Genomic DNA, 26,981 nt, shown 5'->3' with positions numbered 1-26,981 from the left:
AGCTTTGAGCATCTCACACATCTGGAAAAGCACCTTAAAGGACAGTGAAAGTAGCAGTGAACCGAATGAAGGCACACTGCAAGGTGAGAGGAGGAGTTTCCTCAGAGCTAGGGTTATCGAGCAGTTCTGTATGAGTTGTTTGCTGGGTGGGGGTGGGGAGGGTGTTCCTAGAGACCCACAAACCATAAGGCTATTGCCACCACTGTTGATTGCAAGTCATAACTAAGTGGTAAGACCCTATTGCTTAAAACACTGTACTTCTTGGCAGAGCATGGAAGGCTGGAATAAGGGTGGAAGTGCCCTTCTGCTAGCTGGCATTCACTGTTCGCACTCCATGTAAGTAAGGTCCAATACACGGAAGGAACTTAAGCCTGATACTGTAAGCCAGGACAAAATTTGTGACTGGGGAGGTCATAGACCCCAGTGAGGAAGTAAACAGATGTGATGCGTCTGGAGCTGGTACTTAACAGCAGAGAATCCTTACTGATCAAACTTCTAAGACATTTGGTGTGCTACTGTGGTCTAGTAGCTCAGCCATAAATGAATAAATGAAAGAAAATAATCAGGAATCTCTATCAGTTGCTCCATGACTCAGGAAAATTGGTGGAAAGGGGGCAGAAAGAGTGTAAGAGCCAAGGGAGACTCACAAGACTCAGAAAGCCATGGCTACAAGCTCAGCAGGCCTCTCCTCTGAGTTATGAAAGCAATGAAAATTGATGGGGAGAGATTCTCTCCAATAGCGCTGACTACAAATTGGGTAGAGAGCTCCAGGGATGCAGCTCTTGTGAGTCGTCACCCAGGCTGAAATGGGCACTTCGGTGATGAAGCTGCTTGTGAGTCACTTGTAAGTAACTTACCCATTCACTCTCCTACAGATAATCCAGCAAACTCACTGGCTCACTACCTAGAGTTGGGTGGGATCATTTCTTTGAGCTGTTATTGGTGCCCAATCTAGGGTGAATAGAAGATTGTTCATGTCTCCCCAGGAAGAGTTATAGAACATCAACCAAGAAGTCATCAGCTCTCAAACCTTTGACAACCAAGCTGTTCATGCTTCCAGAGCATGAACCTCAGGATTCCAGAACATACTACTCATATATATCAACCTCTCTGCTATGTAGTAATCTGAAGGCCTTTAAGAGAGGCAATACAGTAAGGTGCTTTAGCATGTAAATTCTGGATCCAGAAATCTTGGGTTCCAGTCTTCTGTTGACTAGTTAGGTCTCTTGGGCAAGTTATTATATGTACAGATTTTGATGTGCCTGGGTTAGAATCATTCCTGCCACACAAGAATATTTGAATTAAGTTGTATGAGGCTATTTAATGAAGTAGTATGGGGCTATTACTATTAATGATATTAATCTTTATATATTATGATGATTTGAATGAGAATGGCCCTGATAGGCTCATAGATTTGAATACTTGGTCCCCAGTTGGTAGAGCTCTTTGGGAAGCATTAGGTGTGTCTTTGTTGGAGGAAGTGTGTCATGGGGATGAGCTTTGAGATTTTAGAAGTCCACGTCATTCCCAGTTAGTTATTTCTGCCTCACGGCAGAATGTGTTTCAACATACAGGCTCTTAGCTACTGCTCCAGCAGGATGCCTGCCTGCTGCCATCCTCCCCACATGACAGTCATGGACTCCAACCTTCTGGAGCTGTAAGCCCAAATTAAACACCTTCTTATATACGTTGCCTTGGTCATGGTGCTTTGTAATGAAAACAGAAAAGACAGCCGGGCGGTGGTGGCGCACGCCTTTAATCCCAGCACTCGGGAGGCAGAGGCAGGCGGATCTCTGTGAGTTCGAGACCAGCCTGGTCTACAAGAGCTAGTTCCAGGACAGGCTCTAAAACCACAGAGAAACTCTGTCTCGAAAAACCAAAAAAAAAAGAAAAGACAGACACATACACCCAGGACCAGGCACAGTAATTAGCACATAAACAGGCATTCAGTGAGACCCTGGGTTTGACTCCCAATATGAAAGGAAAAGTATTGGTAAAAGGGATGAAACATTACCACCATATATCCCTACCCATCCTTAAGTCACCTCGTCACAGCTTCCAGAAACATAGCTAACACTTCTGAAAATATGAGACTGGCATTCTGGATCAAAACACTGACCTAAATTTTGCTATGAAATTCATTTAAATACATGTACCACAGAGAACTGAAAATGAGCCAGGTGGTGGTGGCATATGCCTTTAATCCTAGCACTCGGAAGGCAGAGGCAGGCATATCTCTATGAATTCGAGACCAGCCTGCTCTACAGAGTGAGTTCCAGGACAGGCTCTAAAGCTACACAGAGAAACCCTGTCTCAAAGGAATCAGAATAGGACTGAACTAGACCCACTGAATGTGGGTGACAGTTGTATGGCTGGGGCAGACTGCGGGGCCACTGGCAGTGGCACCAGGATTTATCCCTACTGCTTGGGAACCCATTCTCTTTGGATGGATACCTTGCTCAGCCTAGATATAGAAGGCAGGGCCTTGGACTTTCCCCAGAGCAATGTGCCTTACCCTCTCTGAGAAACGGATAGGGAAGAGGAAGAGATGGAGGGAATGGGAGGAGGGGAGGGAGTGGGAACTGGGTTGGTAAGAGAGAGAAAGAGAACTGAAAATGAGCAACTGATATATCAATCCAAAAACCTATTATAAAGCTGATGAAATTAAGACACATGGCCAGAGATGTCCCCACCCATGGACTATCCCGTTCTTCTTACAATAACCACGGAAGGAGTTCCAAGCATTGGGGAGGTATGTGTGTTGTACAGAGGAATTCTGCTGCTGTAGAGCCTGCCCCTGTGTGGAAGAACTGCCTTGGATATGGGAGGGGCTAAGCCCCTGCTGTGCTTGCTGAGTGGTGGGGCTCAATGGCTGCCCAGCTACCTAGGGAGAAAGAGAAAACAAAAGAAGGAAAGGTGAAATCCCAGTAGACTTAAGACTCATATATAATATTTAAATAAGAGTAGAATTAATGAAATGCAATCATAACTCTGAAATACTATCTTGTTTTCAAGGGTAACCTTCAAAGATATTAAAACAATTCATTACAATAAAATTGCCAGGAAGGCAAATGAGCAGCAGTATGCGATTGCTTACATTAGCTAAGCTTAAAGCAGAAAAGGTGAAACACTTTGCCTGGTCACAAAAGTCATGATTTCCATTGAGCTGCCTTGGCCAATCCACCCAGTATAGAGCTAAGGACAGGCGCACACCAGCCATCTGCTGGAGAGGCTGCCTCTAGATTCCATGACATGTCCACACGCCACTATCTGCCATTCAAGGCCTTCTATAGTCCAACTCCTATTTTCCAACTCTTTCCAAATATCACTTCCTGCTCCTAAACTGAGTAAGTTTCCTATAAATGTGTTATAATTTTCCATCTTTTTGTATTCAAAATGTTGTTTAGAACAAAATGCCTTCCCTCAATGTCAGTGCCAAACACATAGACTTCCTTCAAGACTTAATTAAAAGAAAAAAAAAAAAAAACATGTCCTTGGTTTCCAGCTAACCAGAATTGCTCCTCCTCTGAGTTTCTATACCTTTTTCTACCTCCATGACACAGGTCTAATCTTATTCCACAATCCTTGTCCCAACAAAGAAGCAATTGTCCTCCTGCTGTAGAATGGAAAGGCTGGAGTTTGTTTTAATTTTAGGATCCTATACCACAGAGCTCCCCTGGGAAGCCAGTAACTTAACAAGAATGTTTGCACAACAACATAAAAAGTAAGGACAACAGGAAAACTGATAAAGAACAAATATAATGACATCATCTCAAAGGCCAAGAATAATGAATTCCCAGCTATTAATCTGATGGTCCCAGATATCACCTCAACCCTCTGCATCATCTATGGAGAAATATACCTGGGATGATGATGGAGCTGCAGCGGTGGGCTCTGTGACCTGGATGTGCTGCACCTGGATGGCATGCTGCGTGTAGGTCTGCGGATCATGCAGCTGGCCAACATCCACTGTGGACTGCTGAGACTGGTGTGGGGACGTGGCCTGGAGGGAAAAAAGAATACCTACTAATCAAGGTTAAAAGATCCCCTAGAGGGAAAGGTCACCTGGGAGGCAAAACTGGAAAGAGGTTTTGAGTTTGAGGCCAACTGGGGCTATGTAGTGAGACCCTATCTTCAAAACAATAAACTAAAGTCTGGGTGTGGTAGTGTATGCCTTTAATCCAACACTCAGGAGGCAGAGACAGGTGGATCTCTGTGTTGAAACCAGCCTTGTCTACTGTTGAGCTCAAGGCCAGACAAGGCTACATCAGTGAGACCCTATTTCAAAAAAGCAAAACAAAAATAAAAAAACAAAACAAAAAACCTAAAATAAATAAATCACACAAGAAATTGTGGATGACACGATTACAATGATAACTCCAATTTTCAAACATTTAAAACTATATTAGTTTCAATTTTTTAGACTAAATTATTTGAAAATAATAATGTTCACTTATATCTAAAGTCTATTTCCTCTGTACTGCATATCTAAAGGGAACAGCAATTCTGGGAGACATCTTCTTTCAGTCCCCAATAAGAAGTCTAGAGACACAGTTAACAGCTCTCTTCCAAATGGAGCTGACTATGGCAGGAGAGATGGCTCAATGAGGAAGAGTACTTGCACTTCCAGAGGACCCAGGTTCAGTTCCCAGCATCTACATCTTCCAACCACCTGTAACTCTAGTTTCAAAGGATCTAATACCCTCTTCTGACCTCCACAAGTACCAAACAGAATGTTTTATATATTTATATATATATTACATATATAAAATAATAATATATCCTAAAGGAGCTGATTGATGAAGACTGAATCAAAATTACTCCCTAAAACCTCTCATTAGAATAATTATTCAATGCCTACATAGTTATTTCTCAAACTAGCTCATTAAGAAATACTCAGTCAGGACACTAAGAGAAAAGATCCTCTAGAGATACCTATTTCTAGAAGCAGTGTCCCTAGAGCTATAGTGGCTGACTATGTACAGGAACTGAGACCTTCTGACTACAGTAGAAACCTCTTACTTTAAGTCCAGAGCCATCATGGGGGGCAGAAGGAAGAAAACAGTGGAGATGATATTCTCCTAATGCCTCAAACCCAGCTCTTCTAGGCAGCTGCTCCTCACGTAGAGCCAACGATGCTTTTGTTGACTCCTGCTACCACTGGCCACTGGCAATATGGTGTTCCCAGAGGTAAAGAGAAATAAATGTCACAGTACCGGAGCCACCTGCACCACTTGAAGCTGTATGTGCTGAGGTTGCTGCAGACCAGACGCTGACTGAGACACAGGAATATACTGAATCCTCTGGTAGTCCCCCTGAGGTGTTCGGTAATCCGTCGTTAAGGTCTGGGACAGTTCTGTCATTGCCTGCGTTAGCAGGTCTGTTGTCTAAAAAGAAAAAAAAAATCACAACATATTAGCAACAACACTGTAGGAATTTCAGTGTTCTTAAATCCTACAACAATTCAGTTTGGCACAAGAGTGCATCATGGAAATACAAACTGGCCTGAGAGCCTGTCTGGACCAGTGGACCTGCTCTGGAGCTTCTGACATTATCACTGTGAAGGACAGCATTGAAAGTATCCTGCTCCTCCTTTGACAGAGAGATTTGGAAAGCACTGGCAAGAAGACCCAAGCATAAATATCGGGCTGAGGGCAAGTGGCCCCACCTGCATCAACTAATAAAATGCTTGGCATGCATGGCTTTGGTGTTTAAAGAGAGGATGAGCACTAAAGGGAATACCACGCTCTTCCTAGTCACCCACTTACCACCACAGTCTCTCCAGTGGCACTATCTGTGGTTAAGACAGCTGGGGTGGCGCTGATCACAGCTGTCGTCAGCGGTGTGTGGATGGTGTTGGGGAGTTGGGCATACTCTGGATGTTTCTTTCGAATGTGTTGGACCATCTTGGTCTGGAAAATGAAGGAAAAATAAACAATTACTGCAGCTAAAGTAGGAAAAGGATAAGCTTAAGGCCAGCCTGGGCTAAACAGCAAGAAGTTGTCTCAAAACAAAGCGAAAAGGACAATGATCAGAATTAGCCACTTTCCCATATGCAAATCCTCCAAAGGTTCTTAAAGCGTTTATTGGTTGCCTTTAAAATGCTGTCTGTTTGTTCCGCAGACACATGGCTTCTGCACATAAGGTTCACCTCCTTGGGAAGTTGTAGCAGAAAAGATCAGTTGAGCCCAGGAGTTTGAGGCCAACCTGGGAAATACAGAGAGATCCTATCTCCTAAATTCAATAAAAAAAATCAAAGCAGCACGAACAACACTTGAGAAGCAACCACACTGTCAAAAGCAATACAAGGGTATAGGATGGGGAGAAGAGGAGAAGAAAAAGAGGAAAATAAAAATTAACATGATTCTATACCATCAAGAAGGATCCAGAAACTTCACACTTGTTCCCAGGCCCCATGAATGGCTGAAGCAATCGGTCACTCTTGGTCGACAAAAGTGACCCCCTTTCAAGAACCATCTCAGGTCCTGAATAGTGACTACACAGGCTGAGCCTATAAACTGTGAGACAAGAACACTCAAATATAAGGCCCTGAGCAGGCCAAGGTAAAGGAAAGCAGCTGAGTGCTCAGACTAGTAAACAGCCATAATGTGGAGGAGCCCACAACATTCCTACCCCCCTTTTTGTTTTGCTGTGGTCCCTGCCTTTATAGGTCTCCTAAAGCCCACCAATTCAGCAGCAGCCACGCAAGACACCTGGGCCACGCAAGACACCTGGGTGAGAAGTATGTTAGAACACTACTGGTGTAAAGTTCTGAGTCATCCTGGGTCAGAGCCTGCACCATACCTTGCTGCTATACTGCTTGGAACAATGTGGGCAGCAGACAGGAGGGGTGGCGATGGTGCCAGTCAGCTGGGTGTGGGTGCTCAGCATAGGGTCAGGCTCTCCAGGGCCAGCAGGACGAAGTTTCCGAATGCTTGGTGGGAGTTCAGCTCCTGGGTGGTTCTTTAGAATATGGGCTTTGCGTTTGCTGGCACTCTTATAAACCTGCAGTGTAAATAGTTGACCATGAAAGCAAGGTATGAGTTCACTTTCTTGCTTAAAGTAAAATAAAAAAAAAAATCATTCTAAGGAAAGGAGAAAAATGTATTGGTATAGCCCCAAATAAAACAATCAAGAAGCTACGGTGTATGGCAGGCCATGCCTGTAATCTCAGCTCCTGAGAGACTGCAACAGGAGACTTCTGGCTGACTGCCATTTTGTACTATTCCATGAGTCTAAGTGTGAAGTAGAGTGAAATCCTGTCTTAGGATAAGAAGGGCTGCTGGGTATGATGGACCACACTTATAATCCCAGCTCTCAAGAGGCAAGGGCCAGCCTGAGCTATACAGCCAGACCCTGTCCTAAAAAGACCCAGAGTTATGGATGTGGGTATTATATTTTAGAAAAAAAGTGAATCTGATATGGATATGGTAGGCAATTTCCTTGAATTTCCTATATAAATCTAAGATAATAACTATAAAAATACCTTTTATCAAAAGTTTAACAGATAGAAAGCACACCCAGCAGCCTTTGTCTTTCTGTGTGGCTGCAACAATACAAACAGAGAATTCCACCACAAACCTTTTCACAACCCACTCAGGAAGCCCAGTCTATCACCTGTCTTATAAGCTGACAGACTGTTTAACAGCTTGGAAATTTCAAATGAGTTCATATTCTAGGCTCTTGGTTAACTGTTCTCTATTGTAAACGTCACAGACAGAAGTGATAATAAGAAAACAAAGTTCGTAAATATCTCAGGGGAACAGCTTACATTTCATCATTTTAATTAATTGAGGGGGGTTTCAAGACAGGGTTTCTCTGTATAGCTTTGATGTTTAATTAATTTTTTGTAAAAAAATTATGTGTACACATGTATATCTGCGTATGTGCATCTATAATTGCAGGTATCTGCAGAGTCCAAAAGAGGGTATTGGGTCCTCTGGAGCTGGAGTTACAGGCAGTTGTGAACCACCTGATGTGGGTACTGGGAATTAAACTCAGGTCCTCTGGGATGGGAGAACAGCAAATGCTCTCAATCACTTAACCATCTCTCTAGTCCCTAAAATATTATTTTGTGTGTGTGTATGTATATCTTCCTGTCTATAACTGCTTCATATTTGTACAGTACACATGAAAGAAAGGAGAGGGCATCAGATCCCTTGGAGTCGCAAGAGACTGAGCTACCCAACATAGATGAGGGAAACAGAATCCTTGGCAATAGTAGTAAGTGCTTCCTCTTAACCATGGAGCCATCTCTACAGCCCTTGGCTTACAATGAGGCTACCTTTCAGCCTTTCCTGTCTAAATGAAAAACCCTGTAGGCATTCCTCCATGAGGTAAGCTTCCACTATGGCAGCCCAACCAGGAGAGCATTATATACTTTTACCTTATCACAATACTGACAGAAGTAATCGCGGTTGGGTTTTATGATGGGGAGGGTTAACTCGGGCACCTCTTCTATCTTCATGTCTGGATGCCTCTTTGATAAGTGATTCACCTGGAAAAGAGAGAAAAAGGCACACAGAGAAAGTACCATTACAAACAGAAATTAAACAAAAGCCTTTGGTAATGAGTGCTAAAAGTTAAAACTCTGAAGCAAGGGCTATAGAGATAGGTTAAGAGCACTGGCAGCATTTCCAAAGGTCCTGAGTTCAATTCCCAGCAACCACATGGTGGCTCACAACCATCTATAATGAGATTTGATGCCCTCTTCTGGCAAGCAGGAATATATGCAGACAGAACACTGTATATACATAATAAATAGATCTTACATGAATTTCCTGAAGAATTAATCTGATGTAAATCTGGCTTTCATTATCCAATTATCTTACTGAGACTGCTGAATGGATACAAAGTAAGGCTCTATATTTTAACTACTATGACTCTCTAACCACCTTGAAATTCTGAATGAAATCTATGCCCTGGCAGTGCTGAAGCACGCATGGGCAGCCCGTATATGGCGGTTCTGTTGAACTTGTTCACATTGAGTTTCATGGTCTAAGTTGATGGGGACAACTGACCAGGTTTCTTCCTCAAGAGGGCACCAGATCTCATTATAGATGGCTGTGAGCCACCGTGTGGTTGCTGGGAATTAAACTCAAGACCTTTGGAAGAGCAGGCAGTGCTCTTAACCACTGAGCCCTCTCTCCAGCCTCTGCAACTGCACTGGTACAGCTGAAAGCAGTGAAATATCCTGATGTTTCCCCTAATCTAGGACCACACTCCCTGCAGTGAAGGGAAGTTTCCTTACGATTGTTTCCTGAAAAAAGAAGGCACTGATAGGGAACAGTGGGAAGGAGATAAAGACCCTACCAGAAAGAATATTCAACTAATAAGAGAAGGGAAATAAAATACACAGACTAATAATGAGAAGGGTAGAGGTCTAGGGATGCAGTTCAGCTGCAGAGCACATGCTAAGTAGGTGCAAGGCCCCCAGGTTCCTAGCATCAAAAGGGGGAAAAGGAAGGGCATGGAAACCTTCAAATCATCCAAAATGTGGTTCAGAAGGGAAAAGGGTGTCTGTCACAGAAAGGAAAGAAGCTCAAATTGGAGGGACTGCTTTTCGTCTCCCCTAGCCACTAACTGATACACCCACAAATCTACTTTGTTAAGGTTCATTGCCACTGAGAGGAAGGGTGGATCTGGAGGCAAGAATTTGCTCATCCAGCACTGACCAGCATGCCTCGCCTCCGGAAGCCCATCATGCACAAACGGCACTTGAACGTGAAGCTGTCGTAGTCTGTGGACGTGATGCGTGGTTTGAAGGTCTTGGAGCGGCTGATGCGGTCAGCTTTCTTGGCCTCCCTTTCAGGGTTATGCATCCTTTGCATGTGCTCCCGGAGTTTGTCTTTTCGCTATTTGGAGAAATTTTGTTAAAAACAGTGTAGGAGCAAGGACAGAAAATTTTTAATTGAAGGGTAATTTATTTATTTATTTTTTTTTTTTTTTGATTTTTCGAGACAGGGTTTCTCCGTAGCTTTTGGTTCCTGTCCTGGAACTAGCTCTTGTAGACCAGGCTGGCCTCGAACTCACAGAGATCCGCCTGCCTCTGCCTCCCGAGTGCTGGGATTAAAGGCGTGTGCCACCACCGCCTGGCTAAGGGTAATTTTTAAAAAAAAAAAAAAAAAAAAAAAAACAACAACACTGATTCCTGGGAAACCCATCAGCTACGCCAGTCAGGAAAGTAGGTAGGCTAACTGCAGATAACCTCCAAATCCAATCCCCAGTCTTATCCTCAGCTCTGTAGCAGACCACCTACTTCAACATCCTCTTCCTCTCTGCCCCCATCTCCAGTGAATCACACATATCTTCCCCTGCAAAGTTTCCTCCCCTCACCCAGACTTATGCCGTTATCCCAGCCCCTAATTCCAGCAGGAATTCTCCAGGAAACCACCAACTAAGCCTGCCAGAGCAGACCAGCAAAGCAGGTGGACGAGCTTCATATCTTCACTCTCCCTGTCTTTTCCACACCAATTCCCCAGTCTCAGCCTCAGCTCTGTAGCAGACCACCTGCTGTGACCCTCCACATTCTCTGCCCTCATTCCTAGGGAACTAAGCAGATCCTGGTAGAACACCCTGCTTTCCTCCCACCCCTCAGCTCCAACTTCTAGCCCATCTTATTCCTAAATGTCAGTCCCCAATATCTAGAAACACTCTCCCAACAAAAGACAAGAGCAGATACCAGCACTTAGAATTACAGTCTTCTGTAGTCAGAGGCTGCTCGTTTGTTTCCCGGTCGCCCAGACCCAAAATAGTCACACTGAAACTATATTAATTGCAACACTGCTTGATCAATGACTCAAAGCATATTGCTAGCTAGCTCTTATATCTTAAATTAACTCATTTCTATTAATCTGTGTATCACCACGTGGTTGTAGCCTGCCAGTAAGGTTCTGTCTGGCATCTGGTGTCTGTCTCCTGTGGAGGCTACATGACTTCTCCCTGCTTCTGTCTACTCTCTCCTCCTCTAGCTGCTTGGAATTCCTGCCATGCTCTATTCTGTGCTACAGTAAGCCCAAAGCAGCTTCTTTATTAACCAATGGCTTTCACAGCATACTGAGGGGAATCCCACATCACCTCCCCCTTTTTGTCAAAATTAAAAGGTTTTAACTTTAATATAACAAGATTACATACAACAAACCAGTTACCAAGCAAGAATTATAGTTACAATATTTATATCTCCTTTATCTTTTATCATAACTAAGGAAAACTATAACTGTAACTATCTGTTATTCAACTCCATCAAAGACTTCAGAAGGATTTAATATTACCTAAGTAAACAGGAAGTGCATTGTAAGCAACTTCCAAAACTCTAAAATTGGCACAGACAGCTTGCTGCCTGAACAGCTACCCAAAGTTCTTCTGTAATGTTGGGGCATTCATCTTCAGCCAACAGGCCCATAGTTTCTGACAGACTGTTCCATGAAGCAGGAAATCTGAAGATCTCTTATACCTTGTACTGGCAAAGTTCATCAGTTGCTTTCTTCTGTGTCCTGCAAAATGTATGGCAGTTCTCCTCTGTATGCTGTGAATGCCACTGGTTAATAAAGAAGCTACTTTGGGCCTACTGAAGCACAGAATAGGGCAAGGAAGAAATTCCAAGCAGAGAGAGTGGGTGGAGTCAAACAGAAGCCATGTAGCTGCCGCAGGAGACAGAAGCCAGATGCCGAACAGAATCTTACCAGTAGGCCACAGCCACGTGGTGATACACAGATGAATAAAAATGAGTTAATTTAAGATATAAGAACTAGCTAGAGTCATTGGCCAAGCAGTATTGTAATTAATATACTTTCAGTATTATTATTTTGGGTCTGGGCAGTCAGGCAACAAACAAGCAGCCTCCACCAACAATCTTCCTGAACCCAGATGCAACTGAAGGAGAGAGATCAAGGGGATACAAATTGGAAAGGAAGAAGTCAAAGTATCTTTATTTACAGATGATATGATAGAATGCATAAATGACACTAAAAATTCTACTGGGAAACTTCTACAACTAAAAATCACTTTCATCAAAGTGAAAATCCAAAACATCTAAGCAATGTAATTTCCGCAGAGGCAATGGAATGACCTTTCCATTCCTCCACACCAGGAGCAATAACATTCACTTTTTGTTCTAATAGTCAAATTTACATAGAGTCAGTTCCACAAAATTACCTACTAACAGACCACATAGAATTTTCTAAAGAAGACACCGTTGATAACAAACAAATTTGGATGTCCCCAAAGATGGACATCACAAAAGAGATTGGTGAGGAGAATAGGTGAGTACAGGATTCAGGAACATTTAGTAACTTTATCGAATGGTTTGGAATGTCAGGTGTTTCCCCCTTGGACACTGGCCCTTTCCTGGGTAATGTCACCTGTTCCAGAGTACTGCTTTGTCAAGTTCTACCTGTCCTCTTGTGATTTTGATATACACACTATTATAGTCTTTACCTATGGAATTTTCAACTATGTCTGCAAAAATTAGAAACCTCGTGGACATCACCCCCTCTCCTTTCTTCTTCTTGATGCTTCTTTGTGCAAAGGAATAAAGAACATGTAGCCATAAAGTACTGAGTTAATTTTTTTACCTTCAGATCTTCACTTGCCCTAGACATCCTATTCTGAGCCCTGAGGGGTTGGCACTCAAGGTTCCGGATAGAATGCATAAAGAAAAATTCAAATAGATCCATACTTATACCCTGCACAAAACTCAACTCCAAATGGATCAAGGACTTTGACATAAAATCAGATACACTGAACCTGACAGAAGAGAAAGTGGGGAATAGCCTTGAACTCATTGGCACAGGAAAAGACTTTCTGAACAGAACACCAATAGCATAGGCACTAAGAACAACAACTGAAAATAGAACCTCGTGGATCTGAAAAGCTTCTGTATGACAATGGACACCATCGTCTGGACAAAGGGGCAGCCTACACAGTAGGAAAAGATTTTACCAACTCTACTTCTGAAAAAAGGCTAATATCCAAAATCTATAAAGAACTCAAAAAGCTAGATATCAAGAAAACAAACCAATTTAAAAATGGGTACAAATTCAAACAAGAATTCTCAAAAGAGGAAATAGCTGAGAAACACTTAAAGAAATATTCAACATCCTTAGTTGTCAGGGATATACAAATCAAAACTACTTTGAGATTTCATCTTATATCCATCAGAATGGCTAAGATAAATAAAACTAATAGATAGTTATGGATAGAAAGGGGACTGTTCAAAAAAAAAGCAATAAATGATATTCTGCTATCCTCATAGATGAGTACCATGATGATGATGGCTGACATCATCAGAGAAGCTGCCTCCTGCAGCAGATGGGAACAAGCATAGAGACCCATAGTCAGACATTATACAGAGAATAAGAGGCCTTGGAACACTCAGGCCTAAACAGGATGTCTCCATCAAATCCCTCCTCTCAGGGCTCAAGAAACCTTGTGTGCAGAAGAGGAGGCACTAAAGGCATAGGAGCCAGAGGGGATGGAGGACACTAAGGAAATGATGCCCTCTAAGTCAACAGGATTGATGCACATTTGAACTCACAGAGACTGAGGCAGCACATACAGGGCTTGCATGGGTCTGCATCAGATTGGGTCCTAGAGCTGAAAGAAGAAGTGGACACATGCCCCATCCCTAAGCAAGAAGCTGACTTCAATTGATAACCACTTGCAAATAAAAAATTACACTTTCTTCGAGGGAGTCTCACTGGGTAAGTAAACTACTCTTTTTTATTTATTTATTTATTTTTACTTTACTCAATGGGAGAGCACGAACACTCCCCCATTACTACAAATTCTGCAGTCAAGTTTGCTGCATTTGGGGAAATCACAGGGGTCAGCTCATCTGCAGTGCAATGGATAAGCTTCGCCCTGGGAAAGCCATCTTCGTGATCCTGGTATCTCCCCTGCCAGATAAACAAACCATTTTAAAGATAGGCTGCATGCCCAGGAGCTTTTTGAGACAGGGTCTCCCTACTGTATGCCCAGGCTGGTCCTTAATTTGCTACATAGTCTAAGCTGACCTAAACCTCATGGCAATTCCCCTGTATCAGCCTCCCAAGTACTGAGATTTCAGGTAGATGCCTCCATACATAGCTCATAGTGGAATTCTTCAGCCATTTCAAACATGATGATATACTGTAAGCCATCAAAATAAATTCCATATTTGATCTATAAGGGATGTACCACAAAGCTTAAGCTTTTTCTCTTCAATGTTCACATTCCATATGAACATACCTCTTACTTGTCCCCTCCCAATAATCTCCAGTTTCTTTCAACTTAATTAATTTTATTGATCATTAGTGTGGCAAGGATATTCAAGTACCACAAGCACACTTGAAGGGCAAAGGACAACTTTTAGGGATAGGTTCTCCCTTCTACTGTGGGATTCAGATACAGAACTCAGATTCTCAGGTTTGTGTGGCAAGTGCCTCTACCCACTGAACAATCTCACTGGCCCTCTTCCCAGCAGCTATAACAAGTTAGCCTAGCCATGTTTAGCAATGCCTCTCAACAACAAATACCTCCAAGTTTCCTGCAGACTTCCCCTTCGTTTCTTCTTAATTCTAGGCAGATTACTGGTTTGGGTTTCATTTTGTTTTCTTTTGTGTTCACTATGTCGCACAAACTGGCTTGCCATTTACTATATAGCTTAGGCTAGCCACAAATTCAAGCTCCTTCTGCCTTTGCCTCCTCAAGACTGCGATTCCATGCCAAACTACTTACGTCTTATTGAGTCCTTGAAATCACTGCATTCTCCAGAGCAGTCTAATCCCTCTGCTCCGTCCCCTCAGACATCTTTATGTTTCCCATCTCTGCCGAAGAAGATCTTGCTTAGGTGACTTACCTGCAGGTTCTCATCTGATAAATAGTCAACAACAACAACAACAGCAACCTCTTGATTTAATTAGTACATAAATAAACTGGTCTCTTAGGCCTCCGTCAATAACAATCTAGTTCTACTATCCATTACTTAGAGCATGTGCACAAAGGCATGAAACAAGCAGGTGTCTGTCCTTAGCCTGACTTAATCCTAGGCTGGACAGTTTCCTCTGGCTGCAGGTTGGCGTCCTACCTTAAATTGCTTCCCACAGGTGGAACACAGGAAGTCCTTGCGGTCGGAATGCCGAAGCATGTGCAGTCTCAGCTTGTCAGGGCGACAGAAGGCCTTGTCACACTCGGTACACTGGTAGATCTTTTCAGAGTGGAAGCTGCGCACGTGCTTTTTCACCTGGCAGTAAAGACCAGGGGACGCTCAGGCCAAAAGAAAGAACCAGAGGTGGCTATGACGCTAGAGGGCACCAACACACCACTGAGGACTTTGAGGAGCCTGGTTATCATCAAGGGATGACTGCATTCAGTAACACAGGCTGTGCTTGTCACAAAGAAACAGCACAGGCCAGAGTCCTAGAAATCTGAACCTCCCAGGTAACTCATAGAAAGAAAGAGCACCACCTCGATCTCTTGGACAATTTTCTTTCCTTTTTAAGAAGGCTAAAACGTAAAGTTGCTTTGGATTTTAATGAATCTTGCTAAATTATTACCTATAAGAAAACAAAAGTCATTTGTCCTCATTTTTGTTTCTACATATGTAGAGGTAATTCTGCATCCTTAATAGCTGACCCTTTCATGTCTTCCTATAAAATCAGGTCTGGGATACAGCTCTGAATAACACAATTGCCTGCAGCCACATGCGCTCGAGGCCCTAGGTTTGGTCTCAGCACTAGAAGAAACGAGTCAGGTTCTAAAGAACGAAAGACAGGGATCAGATGACATTGGCAATACTACTTGTTCATTATATGGACTGATTTCCTTCCTTCTCGGCTGGGCCATAGACCCTTCGCTTTCAGCTAATCGGACAGTTTTACCCTGGATTCAACTCCAGGACTTCAGTTGGGGTGGAGAGTAGAGAAGGACTCAGGTTCTGAACTCTCTCAGCTATAAATAATGCATGAAAAGGCTTTTGGAAGGGATACAGCTCAATAGTATAATGTGTGCTTAACATGGAGGATGCTTTGAATCCAAGAGCCAGCACTGTGTGGGTGGGGGTGGGGTGATGGTAAGTAAGCTGTAGACAGTTTAGTAGAAAATCTACTGAACTGTTCCTTTAAAGCACTTGGCTTCCCCAACACCAGAGTTCCTTATCCATTGCATTATGCCTCGACAACTTTCTAACTGTGTGGAGAAAAACGTCTCAAGACTCTCATTGTTAGAAGAAACACAGTTAGGCCAGGTGGTTGGTGGTGCATGCCTTTAATCCCAGCACTTGGGAGGCAGAGGCAGGTGGATCTCTCTGAGTTCGAGGCCAGCCCGGTCTTCAGAGCTAGTTCCAGGACAGGCACCAAAGCTACAGAGAAACCTTGTCTTGAAAAAACAAACAACAAAACAAACAAACAAACAAAAAAAAGATCTATGATTAAATCACAGTTCTTTTGCTTTTGTAATTTCTAAAGAATATTTTGAGATATTATGATTTAATTATTTACTGAATATAAAAATATTTTTACTCAAAATTAAGTTTTGCCCCAATACTACAGAAAAGATAGTGCTTGACATGACAGCATCTTATATGCCAACTCTCTTTGTTTCTTTTCAAGATATATAACCTTAGTAAAGTAAAACAGAAAACCAGAATGGTAGAGAGATGCTTCCCATCCAGATATAAAGAAATACGTTCTAGAGATTCTATGTTGTTTTATGAGTAATGGATATTTGACAAAGATTCTTAAAAAGACTTTTTAAAAATAATAACCAGATTTGGTGTTTCCAAGAATTTTTTCTTACATTTATCTTTAGTGCATGTGCACTACGATGAACATCTGGATATCAGAGGACAATTTGCAGGGGAAGTTCTGTTATGATTCAGTCACAGCATGGCTGACACTTCCAGGTTCTAGGGCCACGCATGTGCGGACAAAAACTCAGGCAGAAGTGCCTAATGGCCCCGGGGATTTTAAAGGATCCCGCATGACCCATGTGCATCTTGGTTGCACCATCTACGTATGACGCAGCTGTGTGAGCCCTTGCGCCCGTCTGTGAGCTCCGTCATCTGCGTATGTACGCGTGTCCCTCTGCGCATGCCTTTAAAAGTTGGACGAGCCATCTTCAGCTCTCTCTCTGCACAGCGACCCACCTCACCAGATCTGTATACGCCCCCCTAATAAACTCCTAAGCAGGTTTGCTGCGTGTTCTATGTTTCCTTCTCACTCACGCCAGGTAATTTCAGGTTCTCATGTGGGCTCCAAGGATTGAACTCGGATCATTGGGCTTGATAGTAAGCAGCTTTACCCCCTTGGCTATTTTGCCAGCCCAGAGCTCATGTTTATTACTATAAACATAACTTAAGAATTTAAACAACACTTTTCCTGAGAGCCAAGGAAAAAATACTCTGTATGTGAAAAGTAGTTTGAAAACTATTGCAGAGATACTTCAAAAATTAAAAAAAAAAAAGATGAAAATATAGGTCCTGAATGGTCTTGATTTTCCAAAACTTGAAGTTTCTTTTACAAAAAATTGGAAGCAGACAGGAATCTCAGGCGCAAACACTCACCTGGATAAAATCTGGGAACCGTTTCTTACAGGTTGGGCAGGTGAAGTAGCCATCATTGATATGAATGGCCACATGATCTTTCAACAAATCAAGGCGGTCAAAGGATTCTGGGCAAAAAATGCAAGAGTAAGTCTTCTGGTCAGAATGGAGCTTCATGTGGCTCTCCAAGGAGGCACTGCTGATGAAGCCCTTGTCACAGAGATCACAGCTCAGCGGGCAGTTCCCCTCCCGCCCGTGGAAGCGCAAGTGTTGGTCCAGTTTGTCCTTTTCCCGGAAGGCTTTCCCACACTGCAGACATTTAAAAGGCCGGAAGGACTTCCGGATAAACAGATGCTGAAGAGCTGCATTCTGAAAGACACAAACAGGACCGTGTGGTGAGGCCCAAGAGTGACAGCCGCAATCAGGCTTCCTAGAGAAGCTGAACTCAGCTCACACAAAAGGAGACTGAGTGCTGAGAGCCGTTCAGGCTGAAGCTACCCTAAAGAAAAGACACCGTTTGGGGTTTCACTTTATATCTATATGTGATATAAGTACATTTCAAAGTTTTTTTTTTTTAAGACAGGGTCTCACTATATAGTTCTGGCTGTCCTGGAACTCACAAAGATCCGCATGCCTCTGCATCATCCCAAGTGCTAGGATTAAAGGCGTGTGCTCAAAACCTGTTTTCAACAGAAAACTAAAAGAAAGAAAACAAACAGAGCAGAACAAACAAAAATTGGAGATTTGAAAGAAAAAACTTGGGTAAATCATACATGTGTGAATGAGACTAGAATGTCAGTTAAAAGTCCTTGATGAAGGAATCTGTAACATTTCACAATAAAATAACAGGAACTGAAGGGCAATTAGACCTTCCGGAGGGTTGTGGGGGAGGTAGAGAAAGACATAGATACGGGGTTTCTTTGAGCATAGAAAATTAAATCAGTGGATTTTATGCAACGTGAATTACTAATATCAATGTAAGAAAATAAACTGAAAGGGAAATGAAGGTTTATGTGAATGTATTTGTTTGTGGGGCATGACATAAACATACCATAAATGGAATATATATATTTCAGATCTTACAGAATGTGGAGGACTAGTCCCCACGGTAGTTGGTCAGTTCTAGCTAGAGTGCCGCCCACCAAAGCTATGCTCCCTGCTGTGCTTCCAGTCTAAACAGGTCAATCTAGCTTTTTCCTTTTCAGAACAAATTGCCCTTCTAGGGCTGGTTAGCTATCTTGCGAATCCATGCAACTGTCAGAGGGACTCCTGGCCAGAAAAGATAGATGCTCCCTGGAATCTGTCACAGCTGCTAGACTAATAGCTGGCGCTCCACTGAGAGCAAATCCCTACAGAAACCTTTCACACAGAGAATACAGAATCAATATTTATTTGTGCCACAAGGAAGATTCATTGCTATGTTCCTCAGAGTGAGGAGGCAGAGGTCTAGATGGCTCTATAGTGGGAGCCCTTCAGATCACACCTGTAAACGGGTGCTCCTGGGCAGTTTGAAGGAAGAGTCACTGAAAGATTCATGGGGGGAGGAAAATGATTATTTTTGATTCACGGAAATATCTGAGCATGGTGCAGTTCACATAACAGGAAACTGTCTCTCCAGGCTTCACAAACAAGGTAGGAGAGGCATTTTAAGGTGCATCCAGTCACTTGCGAGGTGAATGACAATTCTGTTGTCTGCCTAAATTGACGGAGGCTGCTTGAAGCATGGGAATAGAGCCCCACATTTTATCCTTTTTTGTGTTTAGATACCTTTATAAACTACTTAGTCACAGGAAATCTCACATATTGGCTTGAAAATTAATAAAATATACTTCAGATAAAGCTCTAGAGTTATTCCTAGGTCCTTTCCTACGGCATCCAAGAAGATCCTGAAGAACAGATATTTCATGAATCAGCCACAGTTGCTTTCATTTCCTTAAGCTGCTTGGCAGCAATCTAATCTTTCCACTTTATCCTGACACTCTTGGCAAGGTTCTTCCTGTTTTCCTCTACTCTCAGAATGCTATGGCGAAACGCCAGGTAAACAGATGCTCTTCTCAAGCTGGCTGAAGATGCGGGATCTGGAGCAGGTCTACCATATGAAAATCTCTTCCTTGATCAGGCCGCGGTCAGGTTACCAAAGACAGACCTGCTGCACAATAGTGGGTGTTCCCACAGGGGACTCCATTTCTCCTGGTGCCAAATCCAGAGTTCAGCTTCACTTTGCTCCGTTATGCTCCCCAGTCTCCTGTCACTTCTGATTAACATGAGAGCCTACAGGCATCTGATTTGAATGGAGCGGCCACCTGGCTCTCCTTCCTTGGTTCCATCACAACCCTTATCATCTGGTCTCTTCCACAGAGCCCTGCACACTGTCTGAGTGCTTGAGAGCTGGCCTGCTTCTAAAAGAGCTAACGGCACTCATGTTACAGGGCAGTGAAAGTGCTGGGCTACCCCCACCTTTGACCCACTTACAGGCTGGCGCTGCTCTATGGTAGTTTCCCCCGGTACACAACAGGCTACCCCCACCCTTGACCTACTTGCAGGCTGATTCTGCTCTAAGGTAGCTCTTTTGTGCATAGCCACACCTGGGCCACTTCTGGAAGAAACCATCTCAAACAGGGAGGCTACACACAGATGCACTACGAATCTTCTAATCCCTGAGCTCCGTTAGTCAGTGTCACCATACCTTACAGTACATTAGCTGCTCAAATAATGTTAAAACAGTATCTTCCTTCTAGCTCGGCTACGTGACAGTGAATTCTGAGAGAAGATTCTTCATTTGTACAATGGTTCTAATGTTTGAGACGAATAGCTGAGGGAAGTCACAATATTGATTCATTTTCATATTATTTTGATCCTGAGACTAAAGACAATGAATCAGCTTGTTTGTTGGGTTTTGATTATGTGGGAAAAAAAAAAAAAGCAAAAAGAATAAATAATTCTTCAGTTTATCATGCAACCAGCTTTCAAAACCTTTGGTGGGCTAACCCTGCCCAACACACCTCACTCTCCACTCTCCTTCACCTGACACCCATACCAGAGTCAAGATACTGCTTGCACTTGTCCCATAAGGGCACTGAGCACATCTTGCGTCTGGGCCTCTGATCCTATGGTTGATTTCCTATGGAGTTATCTACCTTCCACAGAAAGTTTTCCAAGGGCCTGTCTCCTCCTATTTACAAATTCTTTCCTGACTTCCCCATATTTGGCCCTTTATTCTCATTTCCCAGTGCAGTCATGAACTGCACTTGTCTATTTGACACAGAAATGCAAAGAGCCCTCTGTGAATGCTCACTCCTTGTTAGCCTACAAGCCCCTAGAGGCCCAAGCTATGTTGGTTGCCCAGATACTGCTGAACATGCAGCCCAAGTCCAGCACCACGACAAAGATCACTGAAATTGTTTCACAGCTGGAAGGGGCCATGGAGATCACTTAGTCCTAGTCTTCATTTGCACAGGAAGACTCTGCAGCCCACAATTTACTCATTCGTCTATTTGCAAATAAATTCTCATTATTCATTAATTTGCATTTAGAGAGGCATCCAAATTGTGTTTTCCATCTGGATTTAGTAAGTACAGGATGCAAAGAACAGCAGGTCAACAGACACTTAAATAACATTCTGTTACGTGAAACACAGGAAACAAACCTACCTGCAGCTCCAACTGAGCAGGCAGCATTAGAGGAGAGAAAAATAGTTACATTACCAATTGGATTGGAAGACTTCCCTTCAGTAGGTCATTACCAATCTGGGTAAAAAGATGGAAAAATATACAGCCCTACTTTTTAGAATGTATGAGGGGAAATCAAGACAGATCAACTAATATTAACCTCCAAAGGCTTCACACGTGGCTTTTGCTTTGATGTAAAGAAACTTGTGCTGGAACCAGTACCCCGCCTCTTGAGAACCAAACAGCTTTTCTATGCTTGCACATTCCCAGCTTGACTACTGTGGAAGCTTTTCTTCTTTTTCCCTTCAAAACAATTAAATGGAGCAAGCATTTTCCCTCGGCTTGATAAGGCATCAGAATTACCACAGGACAAGTGACGGTAGCTGGGCAAGAGGACTAGTGCAAACTGGGAAGTAACGTATAGTGATGAATAAGAAGACACAATTTCTGTCTTTGGTCACACAGTTTCTCTTCGAGGCCTATATTTATGAATGCTTGAAATTATATATAAAGAGACAAAAGTTAGATGTATTTCAATTACCATTCGTTCACATGATTTTTCCTTCTTTATGAAAAATTCTTGAAGTTACACAGAATGAGCTGAGAATTGTATATATTTCAATTCTGGGACCCTCATAAAGGAAATTTAAACAGTCTTCAGAGCCCTTTGAGGCTATCATCTGACTAAGAATGTGTAAATATACTATTAAATGAAATGCACTTCCGAGGTCCCTTCTAGCCTACAGGAAAAAGCAGACCAAAAGAGGGAACAGACCCAGTCTCTCTCGTTCACAGCAAGACTGCAGCCAGGAGTCGCTATCCCTGTCTCCAAGGCACACCTTCAATGCCTTGACTAATCATCGTTAGAAAGAAAGGAAGAAAAGACCAGAACAAACTGAAGCTAGTGATCATCTATCTAGAAAATCTAAAGTTTTACATGTCTCTTTTATGTACAAGACAAGCATCTACAAATCTTTTTACACACTAGCTGCCACAAACACAGGTTTATATCATTGTTTGTTGTCGACATAGACATCACACCAAATCATACTGCTTCCTATACACACCCACTGCAGTTCCTAACTCAGGCTCAAATGCAACCCACAAAATAATAATAATAATAATAATAATAATAATAATAATAATAATAAAGCAGGTCAGAAATGAAGGGCAATGGACCTCTGCAGCACAGTCTACAGACGACACACAGGCCTCACAGCTGACAGACTAACCAGCTCCCAAACGTGCTGCTCTGTTTTAAGCTGTGCCTGGTGTGTGCCCTGAACCTGACATTTGCTGGTCTCCCTCGGAAACCACAAATAACTACATCTAGTGACCCATAATTTCCTTGAGAGTTACGATTAGACAGAGATGAAGATGGCTGAAAATACTAATATTTTAGGTTGGGAAATACAGCTCAGGGGAAGACCCCTGATTAGCCTGTGTAAGGCCTTTGGTTCAACCTATAGCATGAGAAGGAAGGAAGGAAGGAAGGAAGGAAGGAAGGAAGGAAGGAAGGAAGGAAGGAAGGAAGGAAGGAAGGAAGGAAGGAAGGAAAGAAATTAAGTAAAATAGAAATAATTATGGTAGTTAAATATACTTAAGTACCTATTTTGAAATTTTGAATTCAGAAATATAGAGAGCTCTCCTATTTTAAGTATACTAGTCTATGAGCCGCCCAAATGCAGGCCTCTGTGTGTCACAGCTATGTTGGCCGACTCTAGGACAGCCATGTCAGCTTGCCATGAACAGAAACACTGAGAAAAGCACTTTTGCAAATTAAGGCAATATAAAGGGCATTTAGAAGGCTAGATGCAAGATTTCGAAGCGAATGGTCAACAAAAGCCTTGAGAGAGCTGGCCAAGAGGAGGAGGGTAACCAGTCAGCCAAAGACTGCGTACTTGCCCACTTACTCGAATGCGTTTGGCCCTGCGCATGTCATCTGCTGTCAAAGTGGTCTGGGCAGGCAGTACAGTCTCTTCTTGCTGTGGCTGCAGGTGCAAGGTGTGCGTTTCTGGTTCCTGCTCCAGAGAAGATGGGGTTTCCTGTGGCAGCTGGGGGATTGGGATGGACGCTTGTTCTGGTTGATCCAGTCCATTCAGGGCAGCTGGCTCAGCCTCATCGAACTGCTCCTTTGTGGGGAAATGCAGCAAGTCCTGAATTTTGCAAACACCAGGAATTACCTCCCTGTCTACATAAAGATCAGTAATACAGGGACTATTGGCTCAAATTCAAAATCATTGCTATTTATTTACTTAAGAGATAGGGTCTTGCTACATTTCTAGGCTGGCCAAAACCTCCTAGGCTGAAACAATCCTCCTGCCTCAGCTTCCTGAGCAGCTAGGACTATAGAATATGCCGCCTAGCCCAGCTACAACTTTTTAAAAACTGATTAGCATTATGATGCCGAAAATAATACTCTCCCTCTGAGATAATTTGTTTTGACTATCTAGATAAGTGAGTGCAGAATGCAAAACGGTAAGACATCTCTGGTCCCAGAACAAGGAAACTCACACACTCTTTCTAGAATATCAGTCACTCTAACAGGTTAAGTAAGCAAAGCCGTCCCAGAACACATCCAGTCAATTTCAAATCTTTAGGACAGCAAAGTTAAATCTGTATTATAAGCAACACTTGAAAATACGGTTTTTAGACCAGGAAGTGGTGGTGCACACCTTTAATCCCAGCACTAGGGAAGCAGAGGCAGTCGGATCTCTGTGGATTTGAGGCCAGCCTGATCTACAAAGCAAGTTCCAGGACAGCCATGGCTACACAGAAAAACCCTGTCTCAAAACAAACAAACAAACAACCCACAACAACAACAAAAATTTCACTGTCACAATCCTACTTTAATTAACAGGACAGCACTCTAAGACAGGATTGTAAACACCAGAAAGGTATTTCGATCTAGGCACAGTGAGGACTCCCCAAGCAAGCGTCTACAGAGGAGCCCTGGGACCCCAGTACCTGTGTCCCGTCGTCACTCTTTTCCCCGTTTTCACTGGTGATTTCCAAGCGGATAAATTTTGGAGGACGCCCAGGCCGCCGACCTGGGCCAAATCTCCTCTTGCCTCGACCCCGTCCTCTACCTCTTGTTCTGGGGACAAGAGACTGGGTTACATCAGCACCACAAGGCACCCAACAGCATCACTCCCTAGGATGGTCTTAGTTCTTCTCACTGTATCACTTCCCCTGTTCTTTTTCTGATGGAAACCACTATTTTGCTAATGTGCACTCCTGACATTTCTCATCTTTTCTCTACAAACCAGAGATGTCTTAAAAATTTGAGAGAAAATAAGGGCTAAAAAAAAAAGCTGACAACATTTTGCTTTTGAAAGGAGGTGAGAAACGCAAACAGGACAGGGCATGCTTGCCCTACAGCTGGCTCCCAGGATTCAGTCCATTCTTCTCTTTCTCCTTTGCCTCAGCTCCTATTCCTTCCCAGAAATGTGGCTAAATCCAAATAACAGTCCTGTTTTCTATAGTTTTCTAGATAGTCAAAACAAATTCCTAATTCAACTGTTCTTGAACAAGCCAACAACAAATTTAAAAAGTCCCCTAGCTGGGCAGTGATGGTGCACACCTTTAATCCTAGAATTCAGGAGGCAGGTGGATCTCTGTGATTTTGAGGCCAGCCTGGTCTACAGGGCCAGTTCCAGGACAGCCAGGGCTACACAAAGAAACCCTGTCTCGAAAAACAAACAAAAAAAGTCCCCTGTAACTGAGTTCCAATAGGCAAAAGGTCCCTATCAGATGAGCCTCCTGGGCTGGGGATGGAGTTTAGTTGTAGAGTGCTTGTCTAGCACACCCAGGACTGCGGATGCCAGATATGGATACACACTTGTAATTCCAACACTCAAGAAGTGGAAGCAGAAGGATCAGAAATTCAAGATCACCCCCAGTCACATATTAAGTTCAAAGCCAGCCTGAACCAGATCAAACTGTATCTCAAAACAATGAGAGGAGGAAGGGGAGGGAAAAGGAGGGGAGAGAGAGGGAGAGAGAGAGAGAGAGAGAGAGAGAGAGAGAGAGAGAGAGAGAGAGAGAGATTGATTGGATTGTAGCCAGCAGCAGAGTACTTGCTCAACATGTGTGAGGCCCTGGTTGAGGCAAGGAGTGGGGCAAGTGGAATCAGAAAGAGCATTATAAACTTATTTTGGAAGATACGTGTGCCAGCTCACCCCAACTGTCAATCTGACTAGACTGAAAAGCACACAGGACACAAAGAACACCTTTGTTGTGTGTGTGACTGTTTCCAGAGAGGGTTTACTAAGTAGGAGAGAGCTGCTCTCAATGCAGAGAGCACCATCCTCCACACTGGGGGTCACAATGCTCTAAAAAGGAGAAAGTCACTAGGACGGGCGTCCTCTCGCTGCTGTTTGGCACTGTGAGGTGAACAGCTCTGCTCTGTCGTGCCCTTTCCACCACAGAAGACTGAACCTACAAACAAAACAATCCTCTCCCCTTGAATTATTTTTCTCATTTATTTTGTCCTAGCAATGAAGAGCTAACACAGTGTGGAGGGATTCATATAATATTAATAAGATCATGTTCCATGCAGCTATTAAACAAATAAATATTTTCCAGGATTTTTTTTTCTTATTTGCTTTTTTCTAAGATGGAGTCTTACTACGTTGCCTAGGCTGGCCAAAACTCCTGAGCTGAAGGGATCTGCCTCTGTCTCCAACTGACTTGTCACTACAGGCAGCCAACACCTCACCTGGACTCCAGGAACTTTTAAAAGATTCTTTATTATGGAAAATTCTAGATATAGGTAAATGGAGAGAAAAGAAGAATGAGCCAATATATTCATACTCAATTTTAAGACTTATGAGCAATTTTATGCTATCTATATCCCCACTACTTCCCTACATATATACCCAATAAATTTCAGGCATTCTTTTAGCTGCAAGTACCTCCAGAAGCATCTCCAAATCCTAACAATTCTACATATGTATACATTCATATAAAAACATAATGCCATTATTACACATAAAAATTTGATAGTTGCTCATTGTTAGTAGAATATATCCAAAATTGGAACTTTCCTAGTTGTGACAAATTTATTTTAACAGGTAATTAGTAAACATTTTCTCTGTGTCATACACTATGCAAAGCACCAGAGACATCACAATACACGTGACAGCTGTTGCCCTCGAGATCTAGCAGAGACTGTAGGCCTGCAAACCAAAAGTCAGAGTGTGGTATAAAATGTTACAACAAAGCCATGGACACTTTTAGGGATACTCAAACCTGAGTGACTTGAATCTCATTGTGTTGTCCCCTCCCAAGACATTCACTCCTGTGGTCATAGCCTCGCTGTTGTCACTCTTAGTATAAAGTCCCATTATCCCAAGTCCACGCACTGTCCACCTGAAACTATCTTCTCGCTGTCCAGATCACATCTTTAGTACCCACTTCCAGCCCTGCCCTCTCTTCTTCCACAGCACACACTCCCAGAGCTATCTATCACTATCCTGTTTGCTTTTGATCCCCACCCCTATTGCGCTTATGTCTCCTGTGTTGATGTGTGTAAGGAAACTACAAGCCTGTGTCATTCAGCTCCCAGCCCTCTCTCTACTGGTACTGTCGTAGCTGGAAAACAGCACACACACTTGCTGTGGTCTCTTTCCTATTTTGTGACCGGAAACCCAAGATGGGTACTCAGTGTTGCAGACAATTACATGGTTCCTCCCAAGACATCTTTTTGCCCATTTTTCAAAATATGGCTTTATGTCAGCTCCTCTTTCCAAACCCTGTAAAAGTAGACCTGTCCTTTACTACCACCCTTCTCT

General features: G+C 43.0%; 1 protein-coding gene and 1 non-coding gene across 3 annotated transcripts in view; both read right to left on the bottom strand.

Annotated features, from left to right (window-relative positions):
* Nucleotides 1-26,981, bottom strand: part of Prdm10 (PR/SET domain 10) — a 94,255-nt gene that overhangs the window by 11,773 nt on the left and 55,501 nt on the right. The window contains exons 10-20 of one of the 2 annotated variants that reach the window (XM_057767180.1): nt 24,154-24,283; nt 23,100-23,342; nt 17,540-17,887; nt 15,065-15,220; nt 9,675-9,854; nt 8,387-8,497; nt 6,805-7,005; nt 5,769-5,912; nt 5,217-5,387; nt 3,863-4,003; nt 2,719-2,884 (exon numbers count right to left, since the gene is read on the bottom strand). In XM_057767180.1, the coding sequence (XP_057623163.1) occupies nt 2,719-2,884; nt 3,863-4,003; nt 5,217-5,387; nt 5,769-5,912; nt 6,805-7,005; nt 8,387-8,497; nt 9,675-9,854; nt 15,065-15,220; nt 17,540-17,887; nt 23,100-23,342; nt 24,154-24,283 (1,991 nt within the window). The remainder of the gene's footprint in view (nt 1-2,718; nt 2,885-3,862; nt 4,004-5,216; nt 5,388-5,768; nt 5,913-6,804; nt 7,006-8,386; nt 8,498-9,674; nt 9,855-15,064; nt 15,221-17,539; nt 17,888-23,099; nt 23,343-24,153; nt 24,284-26,981) is intronic. The other variant, XM_057767181.1, reaches the window with a different exon arrangement.
* On the bottom strand, nt 13,749-13,910 carry LOC130874034 (U1 spliceosomal RNA). The gene has a single exon (XR_009057082.1). It is a non-coding gene; the product is annotated as a U1 spliceosomal RNA (small nuclear RNA).

This window comes from Chionomys nivalis, chromosome 4 (genome assembly GCF_950005125.1).
Source record: "Chionomys nivalis chromosome 4, mChiNiv1.1, whole genome shotgun sequence".
Taxonomy (NCBI): Eukaryota; Metazoa; Chordata; class Mammalia; order Rodentia; family Cricetidae; genus Chionomys; species Chionomys nivalis.
Note: the sequence above shows the minus strand (reverse complement) of the source record. Positions and strands in the feature narration are given on the sequence as shown.